The sequence below is a fragment of the Syngnathoides biaculeatus genome, chromosome 2, assembly GCF_019802595.1.
Source record: "Syngnathoides biaculeatus isolate LvHL_M chromosome 2, ASM1980259v1, whole genome shotgun sequence".
In the NCBI taxonomy this organism is placed as follows: domain Eukaryota; kingdom Metazoa; phylum Chordata; class Actinopteri; order Syngnathiformes; family Syngnathidae; genus Syngnathoides; species Syngnathoides biaculeatus.
Window position 1 is genome coordinate 15,400,584 of NC_084641.1, and position 13,037 is coordinate 15,413,620.

Here is a 13,037-nt window from a genome sequence, read left to right on the forward strand (position 1 = left end):
AATATGACAAAAATTACCCGTCTTTTTCATATGTCTGGGATATGGGGGAGGACCTTTCAAAGACAAACATTAAGCTTGGCTATATTTTGGCTGGGTATGGGACCAAATGCGTTACAGTCCAGTGAAACCAAGGTTGAATGTTTTGGCCCGCACGTCACCAAATGAGCAATAAACTTACCTAAATGCCAACATGCCTTAAGCATAGTGGTGGTGGCATCGTGCTTTTGGGCAGATTTTTTTTTTTTTCCCACTTGCTAGGAAAAGATTTTATTTATGAATTGATTTGTACAGGTTATAGGTAACCGTGTTGGGAAAAAAATGCATCTGGCTGATGTAACAGTAGAATGACTAATAGATTAGGAGTGACTCAGCAATTGAATGGCGTCAAAATAAGAAAAGAAAGTGCCTTGTGGAATAACCCACTCTAAGGTTTTACCTCAACCTGATAGAGATATGGCATGAACTCAAAGGTACGATTCATACCAGACATCCCAAAAAATATTGATGAACTGAAACAGTTGTGTCGAGGAATGGTCCCATATTCCTTCCAAATGTTGTGGAGGACTGCTCTGCAACTACAGAAAATGTTTGGTTGAGGTGATTACTGCCAAAGGAGGCTCAACCGCTCAGAAAATCCAAAGCTCCACATGCTTTTTTTTTTTCCTACCTTTTTTTTTAAAAACTGAAATCAGATCACATTTAGTGACCAATATGCAGAAATCCAGGTAATGCCAAAGGGTTCACATTTTTTTTTCTTGGAACTGTATGTTATATACAGTATAGAGCTTGTGCACGTGACGTCACAATTTTCACGGCGTCATATTGCCGGTCAAACAGAGCTGCTCGACATTGTGGGAGACATTGAACCGGAGGAGAATATTTACAACACCCGAGACCTGTTGTGCTGTTGGTTGTCACAACATACGAGACAGATATTCAAAGAGATCATTCTATGGCATACCAGCTGAAAAGACCAGAAAATATCGATGGGTTTTGGGAATTAAACCTCTGATGGATGGTGCTCAACAAAAATACGCACACGCCTGTGTATCCATCGCTTCATTTCAGGTAGGAATAAGTCTTCTCAATCTCAAATGACCAAAAAGTATTTATAATGCCAAGTTGACTCATTTGAGAACGTGTGTTTTAAAAAAAAATGGTAAAGACTAAGTGTGACCATGACCATTCTCTTGAATACAGTGTATAATGAAGATGAGATCCATTATAAGCATGTACACCCTTTATAATGAACTTGAGCTATTTGTGAGATCAACAGTCTGTTTGAAGAGCACCTGCTACGTGAAAGAAGCACCTAGCACACCCTACTCATCAGCTACTTTAATGGTTCGGACCTGGTTTGTCAAATTACAGAGACGTTGCTTGAGCTTTCGCTGGGATGATTCGTAATGTTCCGTCAACTTCTTCAGTTTGAGCATCATGACGTCCAAGCTTGCTTCGACGGCGTTCACTTTTGCTTCAAAGTCTTTGGCATCGGTAGCTGTGACAAGGGACTCGTCAATGAGGTTGTCTTTCATCAAGATGGCGCGTCCCTTGTCTTCCAGTACATTCTTAGCGTCAGGGTACTCTGTGAGCGCCTCCATCAGGTCATCCTTGGATAGGGCAAAGAGGTCGGAGTAACCCACGCTTCGGATGTTGGCCGTTCTTCGATTCCCCGCCTTACTTCCCTTGATCCCCAAAATACTGATTTCTCCAAAGTAGGCTCCATCACTGAGGACAACAAACTGAGTGACCCCATCATCTGCCACCACGGCTAACTTTCCCTCCTTAATTATGTACATTTCCCTCCCAATGTCCCCCTTTTTGCAGATGTAGTCACCGGGACTGAAGACCTGGGGTTGAAGTTTGAGGACCAACTCAACAAGCAAACCTGCCTCGCAATCTTGAAAAATTCGCACTTTCCTCAAGGTTTCCAGATGAACGTTGATGGCTATCTCCGCCTTGAGCTTATCCGGTAGATTCCTGAGCACCTGCTTTTCATCACAGGTTTTCTCCTCTGTCCACAAATAATCAAACCACTTGACCACTCGGGCCTCGAGGTCTTTCGTCACCTTCCGGAACTGCATGTACTGCTTGATGGAGTCGATCTTGGCCTGGAACTCCACTCGAGCGGCATTCATGTTGGATATCATGGCACCGACATTGCCTACAATTGTAGCAAAGATCAAAACTCCGGTGAGGAAGTCAGCCACAACAAAAAAGTACTCAATATCACGGACTGGGGGTGGTGTCTCCCCGATCGTGGTCAAGGTCTGTGTGGACCAATAGAAGCAGTAAATGTACTGCCTGGTAAGTTGTTGGAATTCGGCATTCTTTGTTGCTGGGTAAACCCACGTGTCGGAGCCAAAGCCGAGAACCTTGGAGATGGCAAAATAGATGCAACCGTTCCAGTGGATGATGATGACGATGTAAAGTACGAGATTAGCGATACGGAAGATATTTGGGAAATTGGTGCGAGTCTCTGTTCTGTCAAAGAATTCAAAGAGCCGGGCCGACCTAAAAAGGCGGTTGAACCTCCACTCGGGATTGTTGATTCCAATTTTGATGAATACAATATCCGTGGGAATCACGGATATGACGTCCAGTTGAAACTGACGTGTTTTCATGTACTTTTCCTTCAGAACCTTGGCGTCTTGTATAAGCAGACCTTGCTCCAAGAAACCTGTGAACAAAAACGCGATCATGGTAAAACAAACATTTTTCTAAGCTGCAACTGTAGAAGCTCAACTCAGGACACGAACCTGTTCTGGCCCTCACAAAAATGTCAATAAGGTAGAGAACATCTGAGGTGTAGTCCAACACTATCCACAATATCGTGTTGTTATTCTGCAGCTCATTGAAGCAAGCCCTGTAATCCAACCGAATTTATTGGACTTTCAAAAATGTTCCGATACTTTATGAAAAATTGTCCAGACCTGGCCACCAGCAGCATCAGATTGTAGAAGACCGGGATGGAAATGGTCCATAACCAGTAGTAGTACATATCTGTGGCAGGGTCCATGATCCACACCTCTTCTCTGGTGAGACAGTTAACAAGGGTCATTCATTTCGTGAGAACTTTCTAAAACAGGTTCAAGATATTTGATTTTTTTTTTTTTTTTTTTAAATAGCTCTCTAAATCTTAGTTTAATTCTAAAACAGATCTTTCTCAAGCACTACAGGCCATCGAGCTGGGATTGTATCGTCACTACGGTGGCCTGCGCAGTGATTGTTGTCCTGTTTCAGTTTATAGAGCAATTGCTTTTTGGTTTTAATCCAAATTAACAGTCTTCGCATTGTATTCACTCAGATTTACCATCATAAAAGTTGATTTACCAAGTTTTCTTTCATTTAAAACAATTATTGTATTAATCACTCTTAAAATCATATCAGAATGCTCCCGCCCCCCAGCTCCCACCACATTCATGCAGTGGACTGTTCCAACTTCTCACTGTGCATATGCAGACTTGATTCAGGAAGAGTGGAGCAAAATTATTGTGGGGTGGGGGGGGGGGCGGTTGAAGTGGAGTGGAGAAGAGGAGAATGTAAGAGGAAAAACAAACTTTATCAAAACTACTGAAATATGAAACCTTTTTCACTTTGACACTACAGCAAGTGGCAGATATTCCTGTGTCAGCCGAGGAGTGCCAAGAGTGACTTTATGTCACTTGAGTATTCAAGCGGTCGTAATGGTAGACTCTATTAAATGTTTATGATTGTACCGATAGAAATCACCTGTTATATAATATGCCTCAAAAAACGATTGTGGAAGTTCATAAAGTAATAATATCCGATAATCTAATAACTGGCCTATAGTGGAAAAAAAAAAAGTTACAACACAATAACTTTTGGCCACTAATTGAATAACTCAGTGGTTTTCAAACCGGGGTGGTGGGGGGGTCGGGGTAACTTACACCCAGCAGATGAAGCAAATTTTTCTGCCGAGGACACAAGACCACACCGGCCACTGAAATGACTGCAGGAATTCAAAACGTTAAATATGAGCAGGATTTTTTTTTTTTTTTTTTTTTTGTAGGTTTTTCTTTATTCTGGGTGGCTTGGTAAACTCGCCCGTTTAAAGTAATAAGAATTTTTGCCAGCCAAGTGTATGCGCATTTATTGAAAAACTCATCTCCTCATGTCCAAAACAGGTCACTGCAAAAAAAGTTGGTGAATCACTTGGATAACTCATCACATTATTGGCGGTTAAATTACATTATTGGCCTTGTACGGATACTCTGGTATACTACAGGCAAAAAATGGATAGTCTCTCACGTTCCCTTTCCCTTTCCTTTTCGCTTTGACTTTTATTATGTTATTGGCTAGTTATGGCGTAAAGGGCCCATTACAATTTAATATGGGCAATTTCTTTTGCATTATTGATCTCCATAGGGCCTGTTATTATGTTGTGAGCTTCTTTTGTAGAAGCCGTAATAATGGCCCATAACATAAATTTGCCTTTAATAGTAATAGGCTCATAATGTAATTTTAAGATTGCATTACAGTTACCATTTTCTCTGGGCACTCCGGTTTCCTCCCACATCCCAAAAACATGCAACATTAACTGGACACTCTAAATTGCCCCTAGGTGTGATTGTGAGTGCGGCTGTTTGTCTCGAGGTGCCCCGTGATTGGCTGGCAACCAGTTCAGGGTGTTCCCCCGCCTCCTGCCCGTTGACAGCTGGCATAGGCTCCTACAGTCCCGCGACCCTTGTGAGGATAAGCGGATAACAAAATAGATGGATGGATTACATTTGTCAAATTTTTCTTTTAACCTGGCCATTAAATTAATAATGAGCTAATAACGTAGTTATTTCATTATTGGCCAAAAGTTATTGCAGGGTAGGTTCATGACTTTTACAAGGATTTTAAAGATCTTATCTAGTTCAGAAACCACCCCCCCCCAAAAAAAAAAAAAAAAAAAAAAAACTAGTGCTGGTATATGTATGTGAATAGCGAGCCCCATAACTGCGTTTGTCTTTGGGCCCCTAAATGACTAAAATTACCCCTCAAGTGATAATAAAGTCGATGTAGCTCATGATGAATGGTTATTTTATATTTAGCCGAGTTATCTCAACTGAGCTAATTCAAAACCACAAAACATTATTGAAATCCGTTTTTGGGAAATGACACCTTAAAAAAATGATCTATCTATCTATCTATCTATCTATCTATCTATCTATCTATCTATCTATCTATCTATCTATCTATCTATCTATCTATCTATCTATCTATCTATCTATCTATCTATCTATCTATCTATCTATCTATCTATCTATCTATCTATCGATGTGTGTGTAAAACGTTTCTATTTATGTAACATCACGGAATGACTGAAACGTACGGTTCTTCCTTTTTCTCATCCTTTTTGTCGTCTTTCTTGGCATCTTTCTTGTCATCTTTCTTCGGTTCCTCCTTCTTCTCGTCTTTCTTCTCATTTTTGGGTTCTTCTTTCTTATCTTTTTTGCTGAAGGACGAGATGCTTGTGAAGCGGCCGCACAATGAAAAAGTTTTCTTCACACAAAATTCTGGTGTCCAGCACAGTTGCACTGGCTACATCATGAGGATAAGCAGAACGCTACTGATTTAGATGCGCAATAAAGAGTACGCTGTCATCTTACCCATCGTTGTTGTTGCAGTTGTTCGTGTTCTGTTCAGCCAACGGCCAAAGAAAATGCCTACAAAGACACCATATACAAATATTAATATGTGTACGTCCCAATTTTAAGCCTAACTACATGTGTACTTGTTCAAAGTGTCTTTCAGTACGCCTCATTTTTTTTTGTTGTTTTTTGGGGGGGGATTCTATTTGACTGTTAGGTCAAGCAGAAAGGAAGATTGGTGTCACTTTTATGCCGGATCAGGTTTTTTGTTTTGCTTTATAATTTCTTGAGAATTGCAGTCGTGTTTATGGCACCAGGTGTAAACAAGAGGAAAGTACAGTAAAGCACGATATAACGAGTACAATAACAAATTGGATTCGAGCGTTCTACGGGTCAGCACCTTATGAGCCCTTGGATGCACAACCTAAACTCTTCCATGGCGGGGGTCAGAAATGATCCCGATTAAAATCAATGTGTTTTTGCAATAAGCTGGGTTGTTATCCTTCAAAATCTTGAAAACAAAGAGTCGTAATATTTAAATTTGAAGCTAAGCGTGCCCTTTTGTTCTGAAAAAAAAAATGTATGCCAAGTGCAACCTTTGAAATGTTGTATTTTTGTACCATCATACATTTTTTTTTTTTAAACTAAAATGGCTCACGGACCCAGCGTTGAGTCCTGACCCACAAGTTCAGGATCGCTACACTATTTGGCCAGTGAGACAGCTCACCTCTTCTCCATTTTCTTTGTTCGACAGTAGCTCATACTGAACTCGGTCGGTGTGGTTCTGTTAGGACCGGCGTGCGTCACATGAGCCAGCCTTGAGAAAAAGAATGTATAGTATACTGTATATAATGTATACAATAGCTATTGAGCTCTATATTTTTGCATAATGTTTCAATACTAGTCACTACTATTGCTTTCCTTTTGAGCGCTGCCTTAGTGCGACTTACCTGTGTAAATTGGGCCTGTGAAGGAGTTTGAATTCTGGATGTCCATCAGCCTAACGATAATGGGACAGGGCACTGAAAAATATGGTTCACATTGAGTGGTTTTTTTTTTTTTTTGCATTGTTTTTTTTTTTTTTGTTATGTGTGTTTAGATTAGAGCTTTTACTGTATGTGGATTTTGGGAATTCAAACCTTAAAACGCTGGGATAGGCTCCAGCTTTCCTGCAACCCTTGTAAGGATAAGCAGCTTGGATAATGACATATAAATGGGCATATGCTTTTCTAAGTTTTGAAGGCAAAACATAACATCTATTGATACATGAGTTTCTCATAAATACACCCCTCATTACATTTTTGATGCAATAAGTGAACTTTTAAAGCTCAGGGGTTGAATGCCTAGTTATGCATTGATGTATTTTCCTTTCCGCTTATCCTCACAATGGTTGGACGAGTGCTAGAACCTATCCCACCTATGTTCAGGTGAGAACTGGGTTACAAAAATGGTCGCCGGGCAAACGCAGGACACATATGGACAAACAACCGGGCGAAATGTTATTAGCGTGCCGATAAAATTTGGACACGAGAGTACGAGCGCTGGCGGCGTCTCAAAAAAGGATGTTAGCAGAGAGCAGAAGCGCAGCCATGATGAAGTTCCCTCTGCAATGGGTACCACTGAGAAAGGAGATGATAGGATATATATATATATATATATATATATATATATATATATATATATATATATATATATATATATTTTTTTTTTTTTTTTTTTTTTTTTTGCAAGCTTCAGTTTCGACCAAAGAAGTTACGGTCAACATCTCAAATGGACCAATGTCACACCCGTAGGCGGCCACATACTGTATTCTTGTTGGAGTCTACGGAATGTTATAAAGTGACAATTAAAGAAAAAAGGACAAGGGAAGCAGAAACAGGAAACGCCAGGTTGTACCTACATATTTCTGGATTTATATTTCGTATTATTTGCTTACTTGCCATTATACTCTAATTGGAGTGTGTGATTCATGTCACGTATGCATGTTTTGTTAGCATTAGCAGATAGCTTTGCGAGTATACAATAAAATAGTTACGCTGCGGGCCGGCCGTGAGCTGTCTGGTCTTCCTCTACGTTAAAGTCAGGTTTTAGTTCGTGTAGTCTTTTCCGTTTCTTGGCCTCTTTTTGATGTAATATTTTTACATTGTCTCTCCCCGCCCCAGTATTCTGACAGCGATACCACAGTTGGATAAAATTGCACCTTTTGACAAACTTGTGTGCCTCGTTTTATAAATGAATGCCTTTATGCTTTGATACTCGAGAAATGCCAAGTTCAAACTGAGATCCATTTAGATTTTTGTTTCACTAGAAATGTTTGGAGACAAGAAAATGAAGTTTCCTGCTATATACACAATGTAAAACCTGGGAAGAAAACATTTGAATATCCAAAAGAGGAAACCAACTGGTTGTTCATTATTTAATAAAATGTCTCATTTTCTCTTTAATTTACAAATAAAGTGAGAAAAAGTAAGTCGTGTCATGGTATTTTCATAGAATAACTGAAAAATGTACGATTGATCGTTTTATTGCGATAAACTAAATCGTCCTTGGGTTTGACGTTGCACACATTTTGATCACCCAGTTTTCATATTCAGCTTCAATGCACTATGGATTTTCAATTGTATTAACTGACCAAAATGCAGTATATATTGTAATATTCAAAATGTCTCTAAAACTCAAAGTGTAGAACTTATGACTTGACTCCTTGTGACTTGCAAAGCGATGACTTGGTCCCACCTCTGCTGTACTTTGTACATAAACTTGTGCTCATGCTCACTTGCTGGAATTGAATTGTTTCTGTCGATCACTCCAGTTGCATCTCGACTTGGGAGTAAGCTTATGTGCTTAACTTTTCGTGGACTCCTGATTTTGCTTCTGGACTTATTTAAACACCAAAGGGCTTGAATATATTTTCATTGTAAAAAAAAAAAAAAAAAAAAAACGATACATTTTGGAGATGTATAGAAATTTTCAGTGTCGAAAGTCTGTTGATTTCCAGAAACAAACAAAAAAACAACGAATGTCGTGTTCAAAGATGTTGGCCATTTTAGACAATCAGGACTTAGACAAAAACTGGCCCCTCGGTGGGCTGGACATGTCCGATTTTGATTCACTTCAGAATCATTAATGGAGAAATCATAGCAAGAAAATTCACGTGACATTGACGTCATGGTCGGCAGACGTCGTCCCCGTGCTGCTCATTGGCCTTTACCAAGGTGATATTTGTAATGTATCTTGCAACTGCAATACTGTGCTGCCATCTCATGTCATTTAAATTTGCTTCTGATGCCTTCCTTTTGGCATTTAGGGCCCAAAACACCATTTCTGTCATGCGGTATTCTCAGTCAATTCAATTATAATTCTTACCCAAAAAAAAAAAAAAAAAAAAATCAAAAGAGACTTACCAAATTCAAGTGGGAATGCAGGAAGTAAACATTACATATTTGCAGGTTGCTACTGAAGAATGGTCTTTGCAAAAGGGAGACTGTTTAGGTTCAGTCTTGCGAGTGCTGCTCAAATCCTCCTCGTTGAGATTAGGGATAATTACGTCTAAAATTAGAAATTGTAGACCTGTGTTGATCACTCTGGTCTCAAAAGTAATTTCTTTAAAAAGAAGTTTGATTGTAAGTGATTAGAAAAGAGTGAATGTGTTTACCTTTATCTTAGCGATGACGATGATGATGATTATGAAGTCTGCAGTAATTCCGTGTTTGCTCCGAGTTCTGCATGACCCTAGCTAGTCACATCAGAAATGATGTTATTATACATGATCTTTTAAGGAAGCAGAACCACCCAAAAAAACACAAGATCCTGTCCTGCTGCTGATTAGGTTCATGCTCTCCGTTACTTGCCAGCCAAGAATGAGGGAGCGAGGCAGGTGGGAAGGAGGGGAGGAGACTCCAAGAGAAAAGGATCACAAACAGAAAACCACACTACATCACATGGATGCTTATGGGATGGGTTGAGCCACTTTTGTACCTCCCAAAAAGGATCGATGGAAGGAACAGCAGGTTAGAGAGTTAAGTTCTATTTCCGTTGAAACCTGTCATCTTTTGTGTCATACTGGGACCACACAAACTCTTCTTCTCAAAGACAGTGCTGGTGGTGCCTTTAGAGAACTCAAAACACATGTATCTCAAATAATGCTTCTCTATTGAACTAAATGGCAATGCCATTAATCTGTTCCAGGCTCCCCCCTAAAATATTTTTGGGAAGTGTTTTTTAAATCTGAAAAATAAGATGTGCACGCCTTCGCCACCTGTGGGGCAGTCTAATACGAACAGAAACCCACATAAAGAACAGTTTTACAACTGAGTCAATACGTTGCAGTAATGTCAGTCATATTTTTCAAAGGATAAAGAATATGCCTGTGGGTATTGTTCTTTTGTTTATCTATATATGTTCCTCCTCAGCTTGTGCTCAAGCATCCATTGCCTAAAGTGTTATAACACAAGAATACTAATGCTATTCGTTAGCCCGTCTATTGCGTTTTGTATTACTTACTAGCAATAAGATAAACAGTCTGTTTCATATTTTTTTTTACAGTTTTACACAAAACTTAACTGGGAGTGACGATAAACAGCTTGAAGCCTCTTTTTTGGGAGATGCGTTCACTACCTGCCTATAACTGTTGCATGTTGTGAAGTGAACGGAGTTGACTTCACTGACACCATTCAGGACAAGAATCGAAAAATTGTGCCCTCAAGTTAGAGCAAAAAAAAATCATCCGAATGACTCATGATTTGAAAATATGTCAGGTCATTTATATCTCAAGGCCCCACTGTGCTTTCTTAGTAACTATCATTCCACGGCTGCTATATTTTTGGTAGGAACCGACATGAAAATGCGCTAGACAGATCAACAGTAGTGACTGTTGTCAAAGCTGCCTCTTTATTTATATCCTTTCCAGTCTGGGTAAAGCCTCTTACTGTGTGTGTAGGCCGAAATGACTCAACCGTAGGACAATCCTTCAGCGGCTCGAGCGAATGTGAGCGTGGGACTTCCACGCTCCTCTTCAGTTTGCCTAAACCCTCAGAGGTCAGAGAACAAGTGCAAGCTGCTGTCTGCTGCTTGATATGTAGTCATGACAAGAATCACTGTTCTTCTTTATCCAAGCAAGAGAATGTTTAGGCATGTTGAGAGATTAAAACCCCAAATCTCAGAACTCTGACTTTATATACAGTTCAGACAAAAACCCGCAGATCCCGTCTTTTTTCCTGCTGCCTCAAAATGCAAAAGAATTGGGGCCAAGGCCAGAGCCACTGTAGCCCAAATAACATAAAACACATTATACTGTACATCAGCGAAGATTTTTTTTTTTTCAATTGTAGGCATAGCTTGATGGCCAGTTCCACACTATACTGGTGGTAATGGGTCAAAGTACTTTTGAATAAGAAAGTAGAAATACCATTGAATGTCCACTGCATGGAATAAGGGCACTGGGTGTTAATTAAATGGGGGAGGGGACTCATACCAGTAAGTAGAGTATAGAGCTCGTGTACCTGACATCACAGTTTGCACAGCGCCATATTGCCGGTCAAACCTAGCTGCTCTGCACTACGGGAGGTGTTGAACCAGAGCAGATTTTTCAAACTGCCCGAGATCTGTTGTGCTGCTGGTTGTGACAGCAGACGAAAAACATATTCAAAGAGGTCATTCTATGGAATACCAGCTGAAAAGACCAGAAAAGATTGATAGTTTTCGGCAATTAGACGTTGATGGATGGTGCCCAACCAAATACACATGACTGTGTAGCGATCACTTCATTTCAGGTAGGAATTATTCTTCTCAAATTACCAATAAGTATTTATAATGCCAAGTTGGCTCATTTGAGAACAATATGTATTTAAAAAAAAGAAAATAAACCGTGTGTCGCAGCAGATAGGTTAATGTGTGGCCGCAATCGCTTCCGTGTACGTTCTGTGGAGACGACGCCGTCCTCTTTTTTTTTTCTCAATCATAGTTAATGAATGCGAGTTTGTGGAGAATCAGGGGTCATTTATTTAAATATTGGCATTTGTATTGAAGACTAGCTGAAAAGATCGATGGATTCCCGCAAAAGTTAACGTGTAGCCGAATACGAGATGAGCCGTCAACCTGTCATTATGTCGGATTTATTTCAACGAATTATTTGTATGCATCCAGACTTTTCTACTCTTTCAAACTTTTCCGTGTAAATTTCGACAACTTACTCACCAGATCCATGTGTAGATCCAGTTCTCCAAGACAAGAGGAAGCGGCTTAACAGTCCACTTTCTTCTGGGTGAAAACATCGACTTCGGCATTAAATATGGGTCCTCTGTGCCAAGTGTCTCTCATTTTTCCACGTATCTTTGTTTATTATCACCATGTAAATTTTTAGCGGTATCAGACAAAACTCTGGGCGTCGTGCTATAAGACATATTTTCGTTTCGTCTCAACGGACTTAGCATTGATCAATGCTTTGTTTGACCACCTGGCTTTCGTCATGAACATACAAAAAGAAAAAAAAATGTGGCTGGCATTTTCACAGGGTTGTGTAGACATTTTATTTCCACTCCAGTGGACGGTAATAAAGGTTTTTACTTTTGAACATTAGGGTTCAAATCTTTACTGTCATTGAACAGTGTGCAACATTTCAGTCTTTTTTTTCCTCATTTTGCTTTAACTTCACAGCATGGTTTCGATTCTTGGGCAGTTCCATAACACTCGGCCACAACAAGTCCCAAACACACACACAAAAAAATGGGTAGGTTAGGTCAGAAAGGTCAGAAAAGGCATCCGGTGCAAATCCTGTGCCAACCAAATCATGTAAGCGACTAAACTGTGGTGAGCCCTGACAGGACAAGGTGAAAGTCACAACAATAACTTTAATACAGGACTTGACTTTTGCCATCTGTGGTGATTTGGTGGTGATGTTCATTCAACCTAATGTACCTCCCTGCATTCATCTTTTTTTTAATCACAAAAGGAGGTAATGAACAAGGGATGCGTCACACTTATTTACTCTGGTGTCACCTGTGGCTCAGAATCTCCCATGAGAGTAGGATAGGTTGGAACACGTCTCCATGTGCCTCTTGTGCATTCGACACTGCCGTCAGCAGTGTTTCATGGCATTATCATCATTATCCTCATTAGTTCATTTTACAGAGTGGAGAAAAAGAGACAAAAAAATGTATGTCCTTTCTAAAGCTTTACAGGCTGTATTTGTAAATGTGAGCTTTTATAAAGATCAGTCATTTTCTTGATGAAAATCTCAACTGCATCCTCGCTCGGCTGACACTGACAGCTGTGCTACTGGCGTGGCTGTTGCTTGTGACGTGGATTCTGTTTTATTGTGAAAAAGGTTAAAACCTTCATTAGTGTTGTTTTCCTTTTACCTTCTCTTTACCACTCCACCTGAATAATAAAACTTTATTTTCCTTGTGATGCACTAAAAATTTCACAACTTTGTTTTGC

The 13,037-nt window shown here is 39.8% G+C and overlaps 1 protein-coding gene across 2 annotated transcripts; it reads right to left on the reverse strand.

The window, feature by feature from the left end:
- Positions 1 to 1,195: 1,195 nt before the first annotated feature.
- LOC133509422 (cyclic nucleotide-gated channel cone photoreceptor subunit alpha-like) lies at positions 1,196 to 8,372 on the reverse strand. Of its 2 annotated transcripts, none has more exons than XM_061836383.1 (8): positions 7,636 to 8,372; positions 6,551 to 6,622; positions 6,328 to 6,417; positions 5,619 to 5,675; positions 5,342 to 5,464; positions 2,934 to 3,035; positions 2,760 to 2,866; positions 1,196 to 2,680 (listed from the first exon to the last, which is right to left on the reverse strand). In XM_061836383.1, exons 3-8 carry the CDS (start codon positions 6,360 to 6,362, stop codon positions 1,323 to 1,325), a joined length of 1,782 nt encoding a protein of 593 aa, XP_061692367.1. In that variant the 5' UTR covers positions 6,363 to 6,417; positions 6,551 to 6,622; positions 7,636 to 8,372; the 3' UTR covers positions 1,196 to 1,322. The 2 variants fall into 2 exon arrangements, with proteins under 2 accessions (XP_061692367.1, XP_061692374.1); XM_061836390.1 differs by having other exon boundaries at positions 7,801 to 7,817.
- Between the last annotated feature and the right edge of the window lie 4,665 nt (positions 8,373 to 13,037).

What these genes read in the sequence shown, in the direction of transcription:
- LOC133509422 (XM_061836383.1), bottom strand. Translation starts at nt 6,362, where the DNA reads ATGAGCTACTGTCGAACAAAGAAAATGGAGAAGAG. An exon ending in ACAAAGAAAATGGAGAAGAG is followed by an intron (nt 5,676 to 6,327) that starts GTGAGCTGTCTC and finishes GTGTCTTTGTAG; the next exon opens with GCATTTTCTTTGGCCGTTGG. An exon ending in GATGAGAAAAAGGAAGAACC is followed by an intron (nt 3,036 to 5,341) that starts GTACGTTTCAGT and finishes CTGTCTCACCAG; the next exon opens with AGAAGAGGTGTGGATCATGG.